At 47.9% G+C, this 22735-nt stretch overlaps 1 protein-coding gene across 5 annotated transcripts in view; it reads right to left on the reverse strand.

Moving 5' to 3' along the window:
• The window catches only part of TRIT1 (tRNA isopentenyltransferase 1), a 55590-nt gene extending 45686 nt beyond the window's left edge, over positions 1-9904 (reverse strand). For all 5 annotated transcript variants that reach the window (XR_009865915.1, XM_062191039.1, XM_062191041.1 and 2 more), the window contains exon 1: positions 9730-9904. Coding sequence is in view for 4 of the 5 variants with exons in the window: in XM_062191039.1 (XP_062047023.1) it covers positions 9730-9903 (174 nt within the window). In the remaining variant the exon portion in view is untranslated. The remainder of the gene's footprint in view (positions 1-9729) is intronic.
• Between the last annotated feature and the right edge of the window lie 12831 nt (positions 9905-22735).

Here is a 22735-nt window from a genome sequence, read left to right on the forward strand (position 1 = left end):
GCATCAAGAAGCCATCAGTTGGGGCCAGTGCTATGGCGTGGTAGGCTAAGCCTCAATCTGTGGCACCAACATCCCATGTGGGCGCTGGTTTGAGACCCAGCTGCTCCTATTCTAATCCAGCTCTCTGCAATGGCCTGAAAAAGCAGTAGAAGATGGCCCAAGTGCTTGGGCCCCTGCACCCACGTGGAAGTTCTGGAAGAAGCTCCTGGCTCCTGGCTTCAGATGAGCTCAGCTCTGGCGTTGTGGCCATTTGGGGAGTGAACCAGCAGATGGAAGACCTTTCTCTCTGACTCCCTCTGTCTGTAACTTTACCTCTCAAAGAAATAAATAAAATCTTAAAAAAAAAAAAAAAAAAAAAAAAAAAAAAGCAGCCATCAGTTGGGCACTGCGGTATAGTGGATAAAGCTGCTGTTTGCAACACCGACATCCCATATGGGCACCAGTTTGTGTCCTGGCTTCTCTACTTCCAATTCAGCTCCCTGCTAACGTGCCTGGGAAAGCAGTGGAAGATGGTCCAAGTGTGTTTGCCTCTGCCACTGACATGGGAGACCCAGAAGAAGTTCTGAACTCCTAGCCAGCCATGGCAGTTGTGGACACCTGGGGAGTGAATCAGCAGATGGAAGACCTCCTCCCCTAGTCCCCTACCCCATAACTGACTTTGAAATTAAAAAAAAGAAGAAGAAGGAGCAGCAGCAGCAGCAGCCATCAGTCAGGTCAAAATTCCAACTGACAGCACTATGAATCCTCCAATATATTATATATCCTGATCAAAATGTAGCACACTCTTGCGGAGAATTAGTGGCATACAAGTGAAGAACCACCCCATAATGACTGAATCCCACAGTTCCTGCCTCACATGGGGGATGACTTTGTGCAAAGGAAAAGGCACTGAACATGCGAAGTAGAGACCAATGTTCAATTTTAGGTCTGCTACTTGCTCTGAGACCTTGGGCCAGATCTTTAACCATGAAATGATTAATATCTATTTTAAGGGCCGGCGCCGCAGCTCAATAGGCTAATCCTCCACCTGCGGTGCCGGCACACGGGGTTCTAGTCCCAGTCGGGGCTCCAGATTCTGTCCTGGTTGCCCCTCTTCCAGGCCAGCTCTCTGTTGTGGCCAGGGAGTGCAGTGGAGGATGGCTCAAGTGCTTGGGCCCTGCACCCCATGGGAGACCAGGAGAAGCACCTGACTCCTGCCTTCGGATCAGCACTGTGCGCCGGCCATTGGAGGGTGAACCAACGGCAAAGGAAGACCTTTCTCTCTGTCTCTCTCTCTCACTGTCCACTCTGCCTGTCAAAAAAAATATCTATTTTATGATATTATAAACACTGATATAAAATCTGAGTTGTTAATTATTTTGCATGTGGACTTACATGAAACTGAAAACATTCTTTCAAGGAGTTGGTGATACAACACTAAGAATGGGGGCCGGTGCTGTGGTGTAATAGGTTAAGCTCCTACCTATGGCTACAGCATCCCATATGGGCACTAGTTTGAGTACCAGCTGCTTTACTTCTGATCCAGCTCTCTGTTATAGCCTGGGAAAGCAGCAGAGGATAGCCCAAGTGTTTGGGCCATTACACCCACATGGGAGACCAGGAAGAAGCTCCTGGCTCCTGGCTTCGGATCGCCAGCTCTGGCTGTTGCAGCCATTTGGGGAGTGAACCAGCGGACAGAAGACCTCTCTCCCTGTAACTCTGCCTCTCAAATAAATAAATAAAACTTTAAAAAAAGGGCCGGCACCACGGCTCACTAGGCTAATCCTCCGCCTTGTGGAGCTGGCACACCGGGTTCTAGTCCCAGTCGGGGCCCCGATCCTGTCCCTCTTCCAGGCCAGCTCTCTGCTGTGGCCAAGGAGTGCAGTGGAGGATGGCCCAAGTGCTTGGGCCCTGCACCCCATGGGAGACCAGGAGAAGCACCTGGCTCCTGCCATCAGATCAGCGCGGTGCGCCGGCCGCAGTGCGTCTACCGTGGCGGCCATTGGAGGGTGAACCAACGGCAAAAAGGAAGACCTTTCTCTCTGTCTCTCTCTCACTGTCCACTCTGCCTGTCAAAAAAAAAAAAAACTTAAAAAAAAAAAAAAAGAATGTCATTCTGTTCACATGTTTTCTGAATACTTTCTGAGTCAACCTCAAGTCACCTAGAAACAGTGTCTCCTACTGTCTTAAAAGCAAGCTGAAGGGCCAGTACTGTGGTATGGTAGGCTAAGCCTCCAACTGCAGTGCCAGCATCCCATATGGGCACAGATTTGTGTCCCCGCTGCTCCTCTTCCGATCCAGATCTCTGCTATAGCCTGGGAAAGCACCCATGTGGAAGACCTAGAAGAAGCTCCTGGCTCCTGGCTTTGGATCAGCCCAGCTCTGGCCATTGCAGCCATATCGGGGAGAGAACCAGCGGATGGAACACCTTTTTTTCTATCTCTCCCTCTCTCTGTAAATCTACTTCTCAAAAAAAAACCTTAAAAAAAAAGCAGAGTGGGGCTAGCATAGTGGTGTAGCAGGTTAAGCTGCCATTTGCAAGCTGGCATCCCATATTGCAGTGCTGGTTCCCAAGTCTCAGTGTTCTACTACCCTCCAGCTTCGTCCTAATGCATTGGGGGAAAACATGGGTCACTGCCATCCACATGGAAGACCCAGATGGAGTTTCTGGTCCCTAGTTTCAGCGTGGCTGAGTCCTGGACACTGCGGACACCCAAGGAGTAAACCAACAGATGGAAGGTATCTCTCTGTCACTCTGCCTTATGAATAAATAAATAATTCTTTAAAAAAAAAAAAAAAAACAAGCAGAGTAGCACTACCCCTCTAGGGGCAGGATGGTGATCAAAGGCATAAGTTAAGAACTGTGTATACCAGGTTTCAAATAAAATAAATAAATCTTTAAAAAAAAAATTTGAGGCCGGTGCTGTGGCATAGCAGGTAAACCTGCTACCTGTGGCCCAGCATCCCATATGGGCGCAGGTTCAAGTCTAATTGCTCCACTTCCAATCCAGCTCCCTGCTAATGTGCCTGGGAAAGCAGAAGAGGATGACCCAAGTGCTTGGACCCCTGGACTCATGTGAGAGACCCAGAAGAAGGTCCTGGTTCCTGGCTTCGGATAGGCTCCGGCCATTGCAGACATTTAGAGAGTGAAAGAGTGGGAAGATTTCTCTGTCTCTGCCTCTCTGTGTGCCTTTCAAATAAAATAAACAAATTTAAAAATAAAAAAGAATTGTATATATTAGGGCCAGTGTTGTGGTGTAGGGGGTTAAGCCACCTCCTGTGATGCCAGCATCCCATATGAGTGCCATTCCAGTCCCAGCTGTGCCAGTTCCAACCCAGTTCCCTGCTAATGCACCTGGAAAGGCACTGGAAGATGGCCCAAGTGCTTGGGCCCCTGGCATCCAAATGAAAGACACAGATGGGGTTCCTGGCTCTGGCCTGGCCCAGTTCCGGCTGTTGCAGCCATGTGGGGAAGTGAACCAGCAGATGGAAAAATCAATCTCTCTCTCTCTCTCCCTCCCTCCCTCCCTCCTCTATCTCTGTAATTGCTTAAAATAAATAAATAAATCTTTAAAAAAGAAAAGAATTATATATACCATAGCAAATGAGTCACGGATACTTTATTTCATTATCTGAACTTAAAAGTAAAATCAAGGGGCCAGCATTGTGGCACAACAGGTAAAGCTGCTGCCTATGAAACTGGCAAACCATTTGGGCATTGTTCCACTTCCAATCCAGCTCCCTGCTAATGTACCTAGAAAAGCAGTGGACTATGGCCCTATTTATTACCTGGGCCCCTGCCACTCATGTGGGAAACACGGATGGAATTCTAGACTGGCCCCCAGCCTTGGCTACTTCAGCTATTTGATGAGTAAGCCAGCAGTTGGAAGATTTTTTTTTTCTCTCTCTCTCTGTCTCTGTCACTCTACCTTTCAAATAAATAAAATAAATCTTAACAAGGTGGGGAGGCAGTGGTGCTGTGGCACAGTGTGTTAAGCCACGGCACCAGCAACCCAAGTGAGCCAACAGTTCCAGTCCCAGGCTGCTCCACTTCTGATCCAGTTCCCTGCTAGTACACCTAGGAGGACGGCAGAGGATGGTCCATTTCCTTGGGCTCCTGCACCCACATAAGAGTCTCAGAGGAAGCTTCTGGCTCCTGGCTTCAGCCTGGCCCAGCCCTGGCCTTTGCGGCCATTTAGAGGGTAAACCAGCAAATGGAAGATTCTCTCTCCATCTCTCCTTCTCTCTCTTTATAACTCTACCTTTCAAATAAATAAATACTCCTTTAAAAAAAAAAAAAAGATGTGTTTACTGGGGCCAGTGTTGTGGCACAGTAAAGTAAGCCTCTGCCTGGGGCGCTGGTATCCCATATGAGCACCAGTTTGCGCCCTGGCTTCTCCTCTTCTGATTCAGCTCTCTGCTTGCGGTCTGGGAAAGCAGTGGAATATAGCCCAAGTGCTGGGCCCCTGTACCTGCATGGGAGACCCAGAAGATGCTGCTGGATCCTGACTTCAAATCAGCTCAGCTCCAGCTTTTGCAACCATTTGGGAAGTCAACCAGTAGATGAAAAACCTTTCTCTCTGTAACTCTACCTCTCAAGTAAATAAAAATCTTTAAAAATAAGTCTATTTTTAAATTTACTTATTTGGTTGAAAATCAAAGTTTCAGAGAGGAGAGACAGAGAAGAAGAGATCTTCCATCTGCTGGTTCATTCCCCAAATGGCCGCAACGGTGGGGGCTGAGCCCAGCCGAAGCCAGGAGTCAGGAGTTTCTTCTGGATCTCCCATGCTGGGTACAGGTGCCCAAGCTTTTGGCCCATCCTCTGCTGCTCTCCCAGGCTCATTAATAGGGAGCTGGACTGAAAGTGGAACAGCCGGGTCTCAAACAAGCACCCATATGGGATGCTGGCATAGCTGGCACTATGCCACAATTCCAGTCCCACAAATAAATAAATCTTTAAAAAAAAAAAAAAAGTAAAAATCAAACATCAAAGTTTCCCAGTAGGGAATCAAGAAGAGTTGTCATGAATATCCAAGATATAATCAAAATTAAAAGCAATCTGTAGTCAATTCAGAAAACTCAATAATCTTTAGTGTTTTCATATATTAATCCTCACAGCATTGAAGAATGAAACCATTTTAATAAGATATTTCATCAAATATTAGAGATCTATCATCTCATCAACACTATATAAGTCATAGATTCCCACTAATCTATTTTACAGCAAGCAAAAACTCTAGCAAATTCCATCCTTACCACACACAGCTATGAGTAAAGAAACACTTTTTTTAAAAAAGGATTTATTTTATTTATTTGGAAGGCAGAGTTACAGAGAGAGAGAAAGAGGGATCTCCCATCTGCTGGTTCATTCCTCAAATGGCCACAATAGCCAAGGCTAGACCAGGCAGAAGCCTGGAACCCAATCTGGGTCTCCCACGTGGGTGGCAGGGACCCAAGCACTTGGACCACCATCTGCTGCCTTCCTAGCTGCATTAGCAGGGAGCTGCATCAGAAGTGGAGCAGCCAGGACCCAAACTAGCACTCAAATGGGATGCTAACATCATAGGTAGATGCTTAACCCACAGCAACACAATGCCAGCCCCAAGAAACACTTCTGAGAATGGAATAGCTATTACAGAGCTACAAACCCAACCCTCACTGCAGAACCCATTTACTTAAAAATATATATAAAATTAAGATGAATTATTGAGAACACTTTCTTGACAGGGACTATGTGTGACGTGTGTGTGAGTGAGGTCAGAGACAGGCCTCAATAAGTTGACATTAATTAGAGGCCGGCGCTGTGGCATAGAGGGTAAAGCTGCCGCCTGCAGTGCAGGCATCCCATATGGGCGCCGGTTCGAGTCCTGGCTGCTCCACTTCTGATCCAGCTCTCTGCTATGGCCTGGGAAAGCAGTAGAAGATGGCCCAAGTCCTTGGGCCCCTACACCCGGTGGGAGACCCAGAGGAAGCTCCTGGCTCTCAGCTCTGGATTGGCCCAGCTCCGGCTGTTGTTGCAGCCATTTGGGGAGTGAATCAGCAGATGGAAGACCGACTTCTCTGTCTCTGCCTCTGTAACTCTTTCAAATAAATAAATCTTTAAAAAAAAAGAGAGAGAGAGAGAGAAGCTCTTGTCTTCTGGCTTCAGATCGGATGTAAGGGATGTAAGACTCCCTCTCTCTCTCTCTCTCTGTAACTCTGCTTTTCTTCCTTTCTTTCTTTCCGTTTTTTTTTTTTTCACAGAGAGAGAAGGAGAGGCAGAGAGGTCTGCCATCCACTGATTCACTCACTCCCCAACTGGCTGCAACGGCCGGAGCTGTGCTGATCCGAAGCCAGGCACCAGGGGCTTCTTCTAGGTCTCCCACGAAGGTGCAGGTACAGGTACCCAAGGACTGGGCCATCTTCTACTGCTTTCCCAAGCCATAGCAGAGAACCGGATCAGAAGTGGAGCACCCAGGACTTGAACTGGTGCCCATATGGGATGCCGGCACTCAAGCGGTGTCTTTACCCGCTACGCTACAACACCATCCCCACTCTGCCTTTCAAATAAATAAATAAATCTTTAAAAAAAAAAAAATGATGCTTATGCTCGCATACCACAAGGAAGTACCTATGTTTCATAACACCTACAATCCTGAATCCAGCTTTCTGCTAATGCAGACCCTGGGAGGCAGCAGTGATGGATAAAGTAATCAGGCTCCTGCCACCCATGTGGGAGACATGGATTGAATTCCCAACTCCCACCTTCACCGTCAACCTGGCCGAGGCTGAGTCCAGCCCCAGCCTGGTCCCAACCATTACAAGCATTTGCGGAGTGAAATAGTGGATAGGAGTTCTCTCTCACTTACTCACTGAGATAATTTTTCTTAAAAAGGAAAGATCCAACTAAAGAAAGGGAGTAAGCCACTAGGTTATATAGCAGCAGAGGTTCCAGAAGCGGATTCACGTTGTAATGTTCTCCAAACATTCACTAGTTGGACTTCCCTTTGCTTGGATGCCTTGTTGCTACTCCCATTGTGCCCTGCAAGATCTTCCTGACTTCCAGGTTCACCATACTCTCCAGACACCCCAACTTGAATCCTGCTCATACTGTGTGCTTAAACTCTCATTCCCCCAAACAGTAACCAAGCCACAACGTAGCAGGATGCTACTTTCACAGTAATACATCTTTCTCTTCCTTTCTATCCTCACTAACACCACACCAACCAGAAAATACAGAAATTACAGAACATAAAGACTGAATGAATTTTAGAGATCATCAAAGTAACCCATCTTACTGAAGGCCATTACTCAAGTCCTTTAAGTATCAGGCCGAAACTCCATTACACCACACTTGGATTTTTTTTTTTTTTTTTTTTTTTTGGACAGGCAGAGTGGATAGTGAGAGAGAGAGACAGAGAGAAAGGTCTTCCTTTGCCATTGGTTCACCCTCCAATGGCCACCGCGGCCGGCGCGCTGCAGCCGGCGCACCATGCTGATCCGAAGCCAGGAGCCAGGTGCTTCTCCTGGTCTCCCATGGGGTGCAGGGCCCAAGCACTTGGGCCATCCTCCACTGCACTCCCTGGCCACAGCAGAGAGCTGGCCTGGAAGAGGGGCAACCGGGACAGAATCCAGCACCCCGACCGGGACTAGAACCAGGTGTGCCAGCGCCGCAAGGCGGAGGATTAGCCTAGTGAGCCACGGCGCCGGCCCGATTTTTTTTTTTTTAATACTCCTCCCACTCATTTCCAATCCAACTCACCATGCCTACTGTTCTCAAATAAATGCCCTTCATAAAATGCCCTCATCACATTATTCATCTCCCATTCCCCATCTACAACACCTCCCCCACTGAACAGTCTCATTTCACTGTCCTATCGTCACACTATGCCCATTTCAACTTCTAAACCTTCATTCATGTTCTTTCCATTGATATCTTTTCTTCTATCTCACCTATCCAAACCTATTTTTCAAGCCATTTTACACAGAGCTTTCCCCAAATATGTCCAACTTCATTCATTTCTCCTGTCTCTGAAATTACATAAAACTTAATAGTTTATCATAATATCTAGCACTTGCAGTCTCTCCTCTCCCAACCCCACCCACCTTGAAAGCATCATTAATATCTCTGTTCACTTATTATCTCTGCCCTGTTACAAGGTCAGCAGGACTAAGCATTGAGGACAGGGATTATGGTTTTGTCTCTCCAACACAGCCTTGAAGAAAATAGCAGCTACCATATTTTTAGCTCTTACTGTGTGCCATATACATATCAAGTGCTTCACATACTTTATCTCATTTAGTCACCACAAGAATGTTGTGTTATTGATATTCTTCCTACTTTACAGAAGAAACAAAGGCAAGAAGAGGGTAGGCTGAAGTCATTTATCTTAGAAAAGAGTCAGGATTTAAGTTAACTTCTGTCTCCTGAAGTTCCAAAGTAGGCTTGCAAATACTTGTTAAATTACCCTATGTCATCACATAAGTTGATGCCATTACCACCCCAAATAAACTAAGGAGGGTAGAAACCAAGCCTGGAGGCTTAGAAGAGGCTCCTGGCTCCTGGCTTTGGATTGGCCCAGCTCTGACCAATTTGGGGAGTGAACCAGTGGATGGAAGCTCGCTCGCTCTCTCTCTCTCTCTCTCTCTCTCTCTCTGCCTCTCTGTAACTCTGCCTATCAAATAAATAAATAAATAAATAAATCTTTAAAAAAAAAAAAAGACATCAAAATGAAAATTTGGAAATGAAGAATTCAATAGAACAAGGACTGCCCTTCCCTGCTGAGTACACAACAGATGCTAGCTTTAGGGCTAGGCATTTTATGCCCAATATCTCATTCATCTTGTTAAGACTGGGAGTAGTAATTCTCTTCCACAAACAGCTCTTGTAATCCCTCCACTAAAGACTTAAAGAATATCATTCACCATCCATGGGGCACAAATGCTCTCAAATGCCATGAATTCTACACTTCCTCTGAGCCTCCCAGCTCAAAGAAGAGGGCAAAGTCCTCTCAACTCAGATCCCCCTCAACTCAGATCAGCCAGGAAAGTTAAAAACCTCAGCTTCAACAAGCATTTATGTCGTGTCTTGGTCTTCTTTGCAACAGGCCACTGTTTTTCATTCTAACACTCGTGATCTCATTTACTAAACACCACAGCCCTCTGAGATATTTTCTCCACTTTACACATAAATAAAGCAACGTCCAAATAGATTTTATTCATCTAAACCACGTGGCCAAGTGGAGATTCCGGACTGGAATCCAGGTCTCCTGCCTGTCCACCGTATTACAGTCCCCCAGAAGACGCTCATAGGTGGTATCCGACTCATCCTGGTCTCGCTGGGTTAAGGGTGGGATTCTAGCAAAACCTCTAGAGTAATCTTCATTCAACAAATACGTGATGGACGCCTATATGTCAACCTTGCGGGTTCGAATATCATCTCTTCCACTTCTTCGCTGTGTGACACGGGGAAAGTCGTTTCAGCTCCCTAGGCTCCAATTCCCTAAGGAGCCTATACTGGCGCTAACAACAGTAGCCAACCCAATAGTAACGGCGGGAGAAGTTACCGCGATGATGAAAGGGAATGCTCGGCACTGTGTCGGGCGTATGCTGGGCGCCTAGTTGGGTACAGGCTCGCTCCATCTACCCTTTCTGCCCCCCGCAAGCTCGGGGTTCACCCACCACCACCACGCGATAGGGAGGCCACTTCGGCCAGAGGCCTGCATGCGGCCGCCGGGATTCCCAGACCTGGGGTCAGCCGCGCGGTCATACCTGCATGGAGTCTGCGCTGACGATCTCGCCCCCGAGCCGCTGGCCTAATTGCAATGCCAGGGTGGATTTGCCTGTGCCGGTGGCCCCGAGAATCACTACCAGAGGTAAAGTCCGTCGCAGACCCCGGAACCCTGGGCCCACAGGCACCGCTCGAGCAGCCGCCACCGCCGCCATCTTGAAGGCCTCTGCGCTTGCGCAGAAGCAGCTGTCACCATGGCAACCGTCACCGCGCCTGCGCAGATCCCAATCCCGGGGGGGGGCGGTGCTAAGCGCACAGGGAGCCTGTGGGCCTGAGGTCCCGAGCCTAAGAGCCATAGGGTTGCCCTGCTAGCAACTACCTGGTGTTAGAAGCTCGACTTTTTGCTCCCTTGAATGGTGACTGACAGCTCTATCTAGAATAAATCTGTCCTTAATCTTCCTTTCACAGTATCTAGCTTTTTCTTCATAGCACTAATTACAATGTAAAATTATATATTAGGCTGGCGCCGGGGCTCACTAGGCTAATCCTCTGCCTGTGGCGCTGGCACCCCAGGTTCTAGTCCCGGTCAGGGCGCCGGATTCTGTCCTGGTTGCTCCTCTTCCAGTCCAGCTCTCTGCTGTGGCCAGGGAGTGCAGTGGAGGATGGCCCAAGTGCTTGGGCCCTGCACCCCATGGGAGACCAGGAGAAGCACCTGGCTCCTGGCTTCGGATCAGCATGGTGCGCCGGCTGCAGCGCGCCGGCCGCGGTGGCCATTGGAGGGTGAACCAACGGCAAAGGAAGACCTTTCTCTCTGTCTCTCTCTCTCACTGTCCACTCTGCCTGTCAATAAATAAATAAATAAAATTATATATTAGCCTCTTGTTTACTCCAGCTGTTAGTTCTATAAAGGCAAGGGTCAAATTGTCTCTAGATCATTGCTGTATCGCCAATGTCTGGCACAATAACTAGTAAATAAACACCCAATTAATTGTTAAATAAAGAAAATGACTTCCCTATCACTACTGAAGCCAGGGAGTTTGGCGTGTGACATTCCCAGAATCGAATCTGCCCAGTTCTCAGGCAAGGGCAGCTACCATACTGTTTTCATTCTATGGTGCAGCCTCAGACACAATCAGAAGGCAGGACAAACTTTCCATCCCTTTGGCCAAAGGATGCAAGAGATAGGGTGAGCACAGAGCAAAACAAGTAATTAAACAACAACCTACAATATAGGAAGATGAAATGGCTAAAAGGCAAAAGGGATAACTTAATAGCAACCCTCAGGTTAGAACGGGACCAAAATTCAGGAGACTTCACAACCTTTTAAGAAAAAGCTTTGGAGGCCCGTGCTGTGGTGTAGCTGGTAAAGCTGTCACCTGCAGTGCGGACATCCCAAACGGGTGCCCGTTCAAGTCCTGCTGCTCCACTTCCAATCCAGCTCTCTGTTATGGCCTGGGAAAGCAGTAGAAGATGGCCCCAAGTGCTTGGGCCCCTGCACCCACATGGGAGACCCGGAAGAAGCCCCCAACTCCTGGCTTCGGATTGGCGCAGCTCCAGCCGTTGTGGCCAATTGGGGAGTGAACCAGTGGATGGAAGATATCTCTCTCTCTCTCTCTCTCTCTCTCTCTCTCTCTGTAACTCTTTCAAATAAATAAATACATCTCTTAAAAAAAAAAAAAAAAAAAAGCTTTGTAGGGCCAGCACTGTGGCATAGCAGGTTAAGCCACCATCTGCAGTGCCAACAGCCAGTTTGAGTCCCAGCTGTTCCTCTTCTGATCCAACTCCCTCCTAATGCTCCTGGTAAAGCAGCGGAAGATGGCCCAAGTCCTTGTGCCCCTGAGGAAAGAGAAAGAGAGAGCCCATTCAAGTACCTGTTGCTCTACTTCTGATCAAGTTCTCTACTAATGCACCTGGGAACCCAGCAGAAGATGACCCAAATGCTTGGGTCCCTACCACCCACCTGGGAGATCTGGATCCTGTCTCTCTCTCTCTCTCTCTCTCTCTCTCTCTCTCTCCCTCTCTTTCTGTAACTCTGCCTCTCAAGTAAATAAGTAAATATTTTTTTAAAAGATTTATTTATTTACTTGAGAGGCAGACATACAGAGAGAGGGAGAGAAAGAGAGAAACGTCTTCCATCCACTGGTTCACTCTTCAAATGGCCACATGCCCGAACTGTGCTGATCCAAAGCCAGGAACCGGGAGCTTCTTCCGGGTCTCCCATGTGGGTGCAGGGGCCCAAGCACCTGGACCATCTTCTACTGTTTTTCCAGGCCATCAGCAGGGAGCTGGATCAAAAGTGAAGCAGCCAGGATTAGAACTGGCACCCATATGGGATGCTGGCACCACAGGCAGATACTTAACCTGCCACACCACAGCGCCACTTCCAATAAATAAATCTCAAGAAAGAGAGAGAGAGAGAAAAGAGACAAAATGGAATCACAGTCAGATGGACCTGAGTTCAAATGCCAGCTCTGTGATTTACCAGCTGTGTGACCTCCATTAACAGCACCTCTTAACCTCAGATTTCCTTATTTTTATTGTTTATGTTTTATTTTTTTGAATCTACTTGAAAGGCAGAGTGACAGAGACAGACAAAGAGAGCTCTTCCCTCCACTGGTTCACTCCCCAAATGCCCACAGCAACCAGGTCTGGGCCAGACAGAAGCCTGAATCCCGGAACTCCATCTGGGTCTCCAAGCACTTGAACCATCATTTGCTGGCTCCTGGGACACATTAGCAGAAAGCTGAATCAAAAACAGAGTCACCAGGACTCACACTGGCACTCCAACGTAAAATGCAGGTGTCCCAAGCACCAGTTTAAACTGTTGTGCCATAGCCCCCCACCCCAACCTCAGGGAACTTACCTTAAAACTTGTCTGCAGATTGCCATAAGGATTATGAAGTGCTGTCTGAAAAGCACCAGCTACAGTGCCCTGACACTTAACAACTACCATTTGTTGAATACTTTGTTTTATTATGATGGTGACATCTCATCTGCCTTGGTAAAGAGGTGAGAACAATAGCCTAAGGACAGAGAAATTTTCAGTGATGTGTAAAAGTGCTTAAGTACCTATTGTGCTAACCCCTTGTTAGTCAATTTAAGAGTTCTAATTGCTTTCTTCCTGCTCTCTGGTCAGACCAGCGTCCCTTGATTAGGCTGCCGAGAATAACTGTCAATAGGAGTACATTTCTCAGTCACTCGAATAATGGTCACTCTTACAGACCCAATCTAAACCTCATAAACACATGTATTGTTTGATAAACACCAGTTCCCAGTTCTGAGTCCCCTGTACCTCCTTTTCTCCATCCAGCCTACTTTGATCAAAAGCTCTGTTCTCTCCCATTTGTGGTACCCGCCTGGGACCAGGTTTAAAACGGAGATGTGTGGCCACATATTGGCAGACACTCTCACATGATGGTTGTTAACTGTAGAGCCTTTGCCTGGAGACTTTCAGAGGGTACAGTTGCCATGACAACCACTAGAAAGATGGCAGACCAGAGAAATCATGCAAATAAAGCAAAGGGGCGGTTGATTTCATGATGACAATCTGACTATGACAGAGTATGCTCACTCACAGATGGGCTAGCACTGTCCAAGTCAGGAGCAGGTGACTGTTACTAGAAAGAAAAACAGAAGGGGGGAGGGCGTTGGGGGGGGGGGGGAGGAATTTACCACTGGGAGACCAGAAGAGGAAGAGACTGGTTACCAAGGCAACTGGGAAGAAAGGAATGAAAAAATGGGACTTCACCACAGCAGCAGAAAATTGCTTCTAGCCAAGCAACACAGGACTGTTGCTATAGAAACAAGGAGAGCAGGGATCCTGTAGACCATGGGGAGAGTTATCACTGAAATGCTGAGCAGCAACGACTCCTAAATCAGGATGGAGCCTGTGGTCCAAAACAGATGAGAAGTGAGAAAAACAGAGCACCATCTCCATCTTTGTAATTCTGCCAGTCTCTTCAAAAGCGAATGGAGACAAATTTTGTAATGCTTTTTATTCATTTTTTGTCTTTTTTTTTTTTTCAAAAGGTAAAAAGATATGGAGAGAGAAGGAGGCAGAGACAGAGAAACATCTCCCACCTACTGGTTCACTCCCCAAATGCCCTCAATCGCCAGGGCTGGGCCAGGCTGAAGCCAGGAACCAGGAACTCAATCTTGCTCTCCTCTCACAGCGGGGCAAGGACCCAACTACTTGACCCATCACCTGCTGCCTGCCGAGGGTGAGTGTTATTAGCAGGATGCTGGAATAAGAAATGGAGCCTAGACATAAACCCAGGCACTCAGATAGGGAAGGCAGGCATCTCAAGTAGAGTCTTGACCACTGTGCCAAATCCCCACCTCATACATACCTTAGGCTACTTTATTTGTAACTCTGTTTCCCTAATAATCTGTTGAACTCTAAATTATACTAAAAATAGTTCCTGAAAGATATTCTGTAACTTGAAATTCTAATTAGAGACATTAAGTCCCAGGGACAATTGGGAAATTATAGTGTATGACCAAGAGTTAATAAGTATTTCTAGAAAACAACGTACAACCCTCTAATGGGAAGCTTTGCAGAGTAATAAGGAGACAAAAGAAGGCAAAGGGAGTCAGAGAAGCCATTTGTACACATGCCCAGATAATGTTCCTAACCACCTCCTTCCCCATCTTCTATGGCGTTGGATGAGGTATGGTTCACTCAATTCTGAAAAAAAGCTTAAGAGGACAGTTTCTCACTATAAGTGTGTGTGTGTGTGTGTATGTAGAGGTAAGGATACAGGTTATTGTTGGCAAAGGAATTCTAGCTTTAAAAGCATAGTGCTGGCCAGCGCCGTGCCTTAACAGGCTAATCCTCCACCTTGTGGCGCCAGCACACCGGGTTCTAATCCTGGTCAGGGCGCCGGATTCTATCCCAGTTGCCCCTCTTCCAGGCCAGCTCTCTGCTATGGCCCGGGAAGGCAGTGGAGGATGGCCCAAGTGCTTGGGCCCTGCACCCGCATGGGAGACCAGGAGAAGCACCTGGCTCCTGGCTTCGGATCAGCACGAAACACCGGCCGCAGCAGCCATTGGAGGGTGAACCAATTGGCAAAAAGGAAGACCTTTCTCTCTGTCTCTCTCTCTCACTATCCACTCTGCCTGTCAAAAAAAAAAAAAAAAAAAAAAGCATAGTGCTCACTGTGGCGCAGTGGATTAAAGCCCCGGCCTACAGCACTGGCATCCCTTATGGGTGCCAGATCCAGTCCCAGCTGCTCCATTTCTTCTTCTTCTTCTTCTTCTTCTTCTTCTTCTTCTTCTTCTTCTTCTTCTTCTTCTTCTTCTTCTTCTTCTTTTTAAGATTTAGTTATTTGAAAGTCAGAGTTACACAGAGAGAAAAGGAGAGGCAGAGAGAGGCAGGGAGAAAGGTCTTCCATCCCCTGGTTTACTCCCCAAATGGCTGCAACAGCTAGAGCTGCGCCAACCTGAAGCCAGGAGCAAGGAGTTCCTTCTGGGTCTCCCACATGGATGCAGGGGCCCAAGCACTTGAGCCATCTTATGCTGCTTTCCTAGGCACATTAACAAGGAGCTGGATTGGAACTGGAGCAGCCAGGACTCGAACCGGCGCCCATATGGGATGCCAGCACCGCCACAGGAAGCAACTTTACCTGCTACACCACAGCGCCAGCCCCCTCATGACTCTTTCAAGCTCTCTGCTTTATATCTCTAGCCTTTTTGTATCTCTAGCTTATCATTCTGGGCCTCAATCATCTTTATGCCTTGATGAGTCTCAGACCTGTATCTCCCAAAGGCAGTCCTTGTAGTACATTTGGTTAAGCTGCTGTTTGAGGTATCTGTATCCCATATTGTAGTGCTGATTTGGGTCCCAGCTGTTCTGATCCAGCTTTCTGCTAATGTTCCTAGGAGGCAGTGGATGGTAGCCCAAGTGCTTGTGTCCCTGCTACCCAGTGGGAGACCCAGATGGAGTTCCAGGTTTCAGTTTGGTCCTGTCCTGGTTATTGCATTCATTTGGGGAGTGAACCAGCAAGTGGAAAATCTCTCTCGTGTCTCTCCCTCTTTCTTTGTCACTCTTTCTTTTTTTTTTTTTTTTAAGATTTATTTATTTATTTGAAAGTCATAATTACACAGAGAGAGAAGGAAAGGCAGAGAAAGAGAAAGAAGTCTTCCATCTGCTGGTTCACTCCCCAGATGGCCGCAACGGCTGGAGCTGTGCTGATCCAAAGCTAGGAGCCAGGAGCTTCCTCTGGGTCTCCCACATGGGCGCAGGAGCCCAATGACTTGGGCCATCTTCTACTGCTTTCCCTAACCACAGCAGAGAGCTGGATAGGAAATGGAGCAGACGGGTCTCAAACCAGCTTCCATACGGGATGCTGGTGCTGCAGGCAGCGGCTTTATCCACTATGCCACAGTGCCGGTCCCTCTGCCTTACAAATAAATAGATCTTGGGGCCAGCACTGTGGCATAGTGAGTAAATGCCACTGCCTTCAGCTGTGGCATCCCATATGGGTGCTGGTTCAAGTCCTGGCTGCTCCACTTCCAATCCAGCTCCCTGATAATGGCCTGGGAAAACCAATGGAAGATGGCCCAAGCTCCTGAGTTCTGGCTACGGCCTGGCTCACCCTGGCCATTTGGGGAACAAATCAGTGGATGGAAGATCTCTGTTTCTGTCTCTCTCTTTCTCTCTCTCTCTCTGCCTCTCTGTAGCTCTGTCTTTCAAATAAATAAATAGATTTTTTTTAAAAAATCAAATAAATAAATCTTTGTAAAAACGCCCTGTGTCCTCCATTCAAAGCTGTTTCTAAAGTTTCAATGTTGAATTTCCCACTTTCTGTTGAGAGCTTCTTTGGGTGACCCTGTCACCTCAGTCTTGTGTCCCAAACCACAATCAATTTGTTCCCTTGACTTCTCTATTTCAAAGACTCACAAGAGGATGTTTGCTTTTGAAATGGAGCATAACCCTCCTTGTTTCGTAAAAGTGAGACTACCCAGCCAGCTACTTGAACCAGATTCCTCCCTACTCCCCAGATTTGACACATCTTCTAACCACTCTTCCCCAAAGCTATTCCCTCCACCTAGAGTATCTTCCTCCTCTTCGCTCAGCCAAACACTGCCTGTATCTCCAGTCCCAGTTAAACTCGGGATCTCCAACAAGAACTTATTTTTTTAAAAAAGATTTATTTATTTGTTTGAAAGGTGGAGTTACAGAGAGAGAGGCAGGAGGGTAAGGCCAGGTCAAAACCAGAAACCAGAAATTCCATCTGGGTCTTCTACAGGGGTGGCATGGGCCCTAGTTCTTAGTCTATTGTCTGCTGTTTTCCCAGGCACATCAGCAGGGAGCTGGACCAGAAGCAATATGAGATGCCAGAGTCACAGGCAGCAATGTAACCCGCTAAACCACAACATCAGCCCCAACAGAGCTAGCTTGCTTGCTTTTTTTTTTTTTTTTTAGGATTTATTTATTTATTTGTTTGAAAGGCAGAGGCAGAGAGAGAGAGAGAGAGAGGTCTTCTACCCTCTGGTTCACTCTCCAGATGGCCATGAAGGTGAGAGCTGTGCCAATCCCAAGACAGGGGCCAGGAGCTTTCTCTTGGTCTCCCATGCAGGTGCAGGGGCCCAAGTACTCGGGCCATCTTCTACTGCTCTCCCAGGCCATACCAGAGAGCTGGATCAGAAGGGGAGCAGCTGGGACTCAAACTGATGCCCATATGGGATGCTGGCACTGCAGGCGGTGGTTTTACCCGATATGCCACAGTGCTGGCCCCGCTTTCATTCTTTCTTAAAAAAGAATTTTTATTTATTTATTTATTTATTTGAAAGATAGTTACAGAAAGGGAGAGGCAGAGAGGGAGAGGGAGAGAGAGAGAGAGAGCGAGAGAACCATCTGGTGCTGCAGGTAGCAGCTTAACTCACTGCACCACAACGCTGGCTCCAACAACGACCTTCTTGATGACTCCAAAGTCTTCTCTTCCTCTTCTGAGGCATTAGCCCTTATCTGAGACACATATTGTCTTATGGTTTTATAAAGATTTATTTATTTGAAAAGCAGAGTGAGTGAGAGAGAGAGAGAGAGAGAGAGATCTTCCATCCACTGGTTCACTGCTTGAATGCCTGTAATAGCCAGAGCTGGGCCAGGCCAAAATCAGGAGCCAGGAACACCATTCAGATCTCTCTTATGGTCAGCAGGGACCCAACCACCCGGGCCATCATCTGCTGCCCCTGCCAGGTGCACCAACAGGAAGCTGGATTGGATGCAGAGTAGCTGAGCCTGCGACCAGCACTCCAACATGAGATGCAGGCATCACAAAGGGCTGCTCAACACCTCCCCCCTTATTTTGTGATCATGTTTGCGCGCCCACGAGCTGCCAGAGGGAACTGATAAACAGACTGCTCTTGCTATGTGGCAAGCACTGTTCAAAGCGCTTTACGTGTGACCACTCATTTAATCTTCACAATAGTCCATGCGGCCATCATGATTATTCCCATTTTACAAAGCGAGAGACTCCCAGGGCTCAGAAAAGGGAGTGATTTGCCCAACATCATACGGGTAGTAACTCCCGAGTTCATATTCTTAACCATTTTCCTATCCCATCCATACCAAGTGCTACAAATACTTTTGTGTCTTTATAAGATCTGGGCTTCAAGCCTTATACCAGTATTTCCCTAAGAGTGGCCTCAGGATTCTACCTCCCTGCTTACTTGTTAACAATGCAGAATCCTGGCCCTGACCAACTGAATCAGTCTTAGGGGTAGGGGTGGGTAGATTTGTTTTGTTTTTGTTTGTTTGTTTGGTTGGTTTTTGAAAGATTTATTTATTGGGGCCAGAGTTGTGGCATAGTGAGTTAAGCCACCTCCTACACCGCTGGTTCACTCCCCAGGTGACTCTAATGGCCAGGGCCAGGCCATGCCAAAACCAGGAGCCAGGAGTATCATCTGGGTCTCCCACCTGGGTTGCAGGGGCCCACAATTTTCTGCTGCTTTTCCCAGGTCCTTAGCAGGGAGCTGGATCTGAAGTGGAGCAGCCAGGACAATACCTGGAGCCCATATGGGATGCTGGCATCTTAGGCAATGGCTTTACCTGCTACATCACAACATTGGCCCCAGGGTTGGATAGATTCTTTTTTTTTTTTTCTTTTTAAGATTTTATTTATTTATTTGAGAGGTAGAGCTACAGACAGAGGGAGAGGCAGAGAAAGGTCTTCCTTCCGTTGGTTCACTCCCCAAATTGGCCACAACGGCTGGAGCTGCGCCGATCCAAAGCCAGGAGCCAGGTGCTTCTTCCTGGTCTCCCACATGGGTGCAGGGGCCTAAGCACTTGGGCCATCTTCTACTGCTTTCCCAGGCCATAGCAGAGAGCTGGATTGGAAGTGGGGCAGCCGGGATACTGCTTTATTTATTTGAAAGTCAAAGTGACAGAGGAAAAGAGAGAGAGAAATAGAGAAAGATTTTCCATTTGTTGGTTCACTCTCCAAATGCCCACCACCACTGGAGCTAAGCCAGGCCAAAACGAGGTGCTCTGTCCAAGTCTCTCACATGGGTGACAGGAATCCAAGTACTTTGACCATCATCCCCTTCTTTCCAATCACATTAACAGACAGCTTGATTGGAAGCATGGAGCAGCTGGGACTGAACAGGCTTTGTGATGTGGGATGCACATGTCCCAAGTGGCGACTTAACTGCTGTGGCACAACACTATCTTAAGAAGACAGGCATGGGGCCGCCACTGTGGCACGGTGGATTATTAACACCCTGGCCTGAAGCGCCGGCATTCCATATGGGTGCCAGTACGAGACCCAGTTGCTCCACTTCCAGTACAACTCTCTGCTATGGCCTGGGAAAGCAGAAGATGGCCCAAGTCCTTGGGCCCCTGCACCCACATGGGAGACCCGGAAGAGGCTCCTGGCTTCAGATCGGCGCAGCTCCGGCCGTTGTGGCCATCTGGGGAGTGAACCATCGGGTGGAAGACCTCTCTCTCTCTCTGTGTGTAACTCTGACTTTCTGACTTTCAAATAAATAAATAAATAAATAAATAAATCTTAAGAAAAAAAAAAAAAAGACAGGCATTAGAGGACTTCAGGACTGAATGGAATTGTTGACCCCAGTGCCCAGTGAGGACAAATAGAGGGCCTGTGTGTGCAACTGCCTTTCCGACAGACCCACAGCCTCGCTGCCCCATGGCCACGGAGGCTGTGGACCACAAACTCAGCTCTTTGCCCTCCCTTCCTCCTTTGCCTATCTCAGTCTCCCCAAACCCTGGCTGCTCCTTCTGGCCCTTGAGGTATGAATGTGTGCACTGCAGATTAACTACGCCTTCACTCGGCCACCTTTCAAATATGACTAACCTGCATTCTAGGTGTGGCTTGTTAACATGCTTAACAAATAATACTAATGGTTAGTAAATAATATGTACTAATCATTTACTGAGCACTTACTGCTCACAGCAGCCCAGGGAAGCAGGTGCTATGATTTGTACCTATTTTACAGATGTGGAAACCGGGTAGGAGAGGTTAAGAACTTGCCAACGATTTGTTGGGCGTGGGCGCCCACTTCATCATGCTGCTTCCAACAGGTTTAAAGGCAATTCAGTGTTTACTGGACCCCAGACACTGAGCCTAATCGGTTAATAATGCACCCGATTAGAGACTTCATAAGAACGTATTTACATTCCCTTGCCATGAGAAGGGTAACGTGGATACAGGTGATCCCTTTGTAGGGAGCAGTTCTGAAAAGACAGACACTAACAAAAGCCGCCCACAGGCCCAGGGACCATTACTGGGTGTTAGACTCCTCCTCTTGCCCCCTTCTCAGTCACGCGGTCATCATTGGTCGTCTCCAGACTTGTAATCCCCCCCTTAGGAAGAATCCCTCTCCCTCTTGTCACTTTCCAGATCAACGAAGGCCTCCCTGTCCCTCTTTCCCCTCCTAAAGTGGACATTCTGGAATATCCTGACCATAGGCGCACTTTAGACAATTTCAGCATCTCGAAGATAGTTCAACCTGTCTCAGGTCCCCAGAATAACTGCCAAGAGGGGCAGGAGTGAAGCCCAGGCTCTCACCCTTTGTTATCCGATAGAGGGTGGCCTCTCTTCTGCTTCTCTGCAGCTCTGATTGTCTACGCTGGGCCAGGGCGTGGAGTCTCTTAGGTGTACTATTCAGAGGCAAACCTCATTTGTAAAAATTGTTCTCTGAAATCCAGAAATAAACTCCCACCTATTTTCAGACAAAGATATAGAGGTAGGAGTCTGTAGCAATGAGCTGGGAAGGAGCTTAAAATACTTCACATTCCAGAAACACCCTCCCTTCCCCCCAGGAGGTGGCTTTATTCTCACTCCTTTCTGGGAAGAATTGACTCAAAAGGAACTAAAGCTTGGAGTCAGGCAGCTGGTTCTAGTCGTGTGGGCTTGGGCAAATGGCTTCACTGATTTTCTTATCTGTGAAATGGAGCTGACACCACCCAGCTTTCTAGGTTATTGTGAGCATTAACAAAAAACCAGCACGAGGACCTGTACCTGCAGCTCCCTACCGTTTTAAGTGCTCAGGAAGTGTTTCAAATTGCTGTGAAAGGGGAGAGGTCCTACAAGTGAGTCTCTTGACAAATGTCCCCGGAAAAGGAGGATGGACACATTGGGAGTTTGAAAGAGTTCCAGTAATTCAAGGTTGTTTTATCAAACAGCTACGTAGGTTCTGGGTTGTTGACCCAGGGAGAGTAGTGGTAGTGGTGGTGGGTGTCAAATGGAAAATATACCAGGGACCGGCGCCGTGGCACAGTAGGTTAATCCTCTGCCTGCAGTGCCGGCATCCCATATGGGTGCCGGTTCTAGTCCCAGCTGCTCCTCTTCTAATCCAGCTCTCTGCTTTGGCCTGGGAAAGCAGTAGAAGATGGCCCAAGAGCTTGGGCCCTGCACCCGCATGGGAGACCGAGAGGAAGCACCTGGCTCCTGGCTTCCGATCAGCGCAGCTCCGGCCGTGGTGGCCATTTGGGGAGTGAACCAATGGACGGAAGACCTTTCTCTCTGTCTCTCCCTCTCACTGTCTGTAATTCTACCTCTCAAGTAAATAAATAAAATCTTTATTAAAAAAAAAAAAAAAAAGGAAAATATACCAGACAGGAGACTGGGTGTGGTTTTTGCTAAGTGACTTTGAGCAAGAAGACTCCCTGGTCTCCAAGACTGCAAGCCAGACACTGCTTACATACTTACCAGGTGTGCTGAGGGTCCCTTCATAGACATGAGGAAGTGAGGGTCATTTCTGGAGCCTATGCAGCCTCCACAGGAGTGCCAGCAGGCAGTACCAACCCAGGTCCAGCTGGGTTCATGGAGGCAGCCTTCTCACACCACAGTGCCCATGGCTGTTTCTGACAGCAGCTGTGTTCTTTCCATGGTCCCAGCAGGGGCCTCGTTGGGACAAGACAACCCCACCCAGCGCACAGACGCCGCGGAGTGCCTGCTCATGGACCATTTGCTGCACTTCATCCCAGTAAGTGGTATAGTGATGGCCCAGGAGACCATCCCAACAGGCAGTCAGGTGATGGGATTCCATGTCTACCTCCCCCATACACCCCAAAAGCAAGCTGCTCATTATATCATGGTTAGGATCTCTGGCTCTGAGGTGGGCATTTGGCACAGTGGTTGAGACACCATTTAGGGGGCCGGTATTGTGGCATGCAGGTAAAGCCACCACCTGCAATGCCAGCATTCCATATGGGTGCCAGTTTGTATCCTGGCTGTTCCACTTTGGATCCAGCTCACTTTTAATGGCCTGGGGAAAGCAGCAGAAGATGACCCAACTGTTTAGGTCCCTGACACCCACATGGAAGACAGGATGAAGCTCCTGACTTCTGGCTTCAGCCTGGCACAGCCCTGGCTGTTGTGGCCATCTGGGAAGTGAACCAACAGATGGAAAATATCTGTCTCTCCCTCTCTGTAATTCTGACTTTCAAATAAAATAAATCTTTAAAAAAAATCACTTAGGACATGCATATCCCATATCAGAGGACCTGGGTATGAATGCCACCTCTGCTCTCCACCCCAGCTTCCTGCGAATGTGCACCCTGGGAGGCAGCAAGTGCTGGCC

The sequence above is a fragment of the Lepus europaeus genome, chromosome 5 (assembly GCF_033115175.1).
Source record: "Lepus europaeus isolate LE1 chromosome 5, mLepTim1.pri, whole genome shotgun sequence".
NCBI lineage: Eukaryota > Metazoa > Chordata > Mammalia > Lagomorpha > Leporidae > Lepus > Lepus europaeus.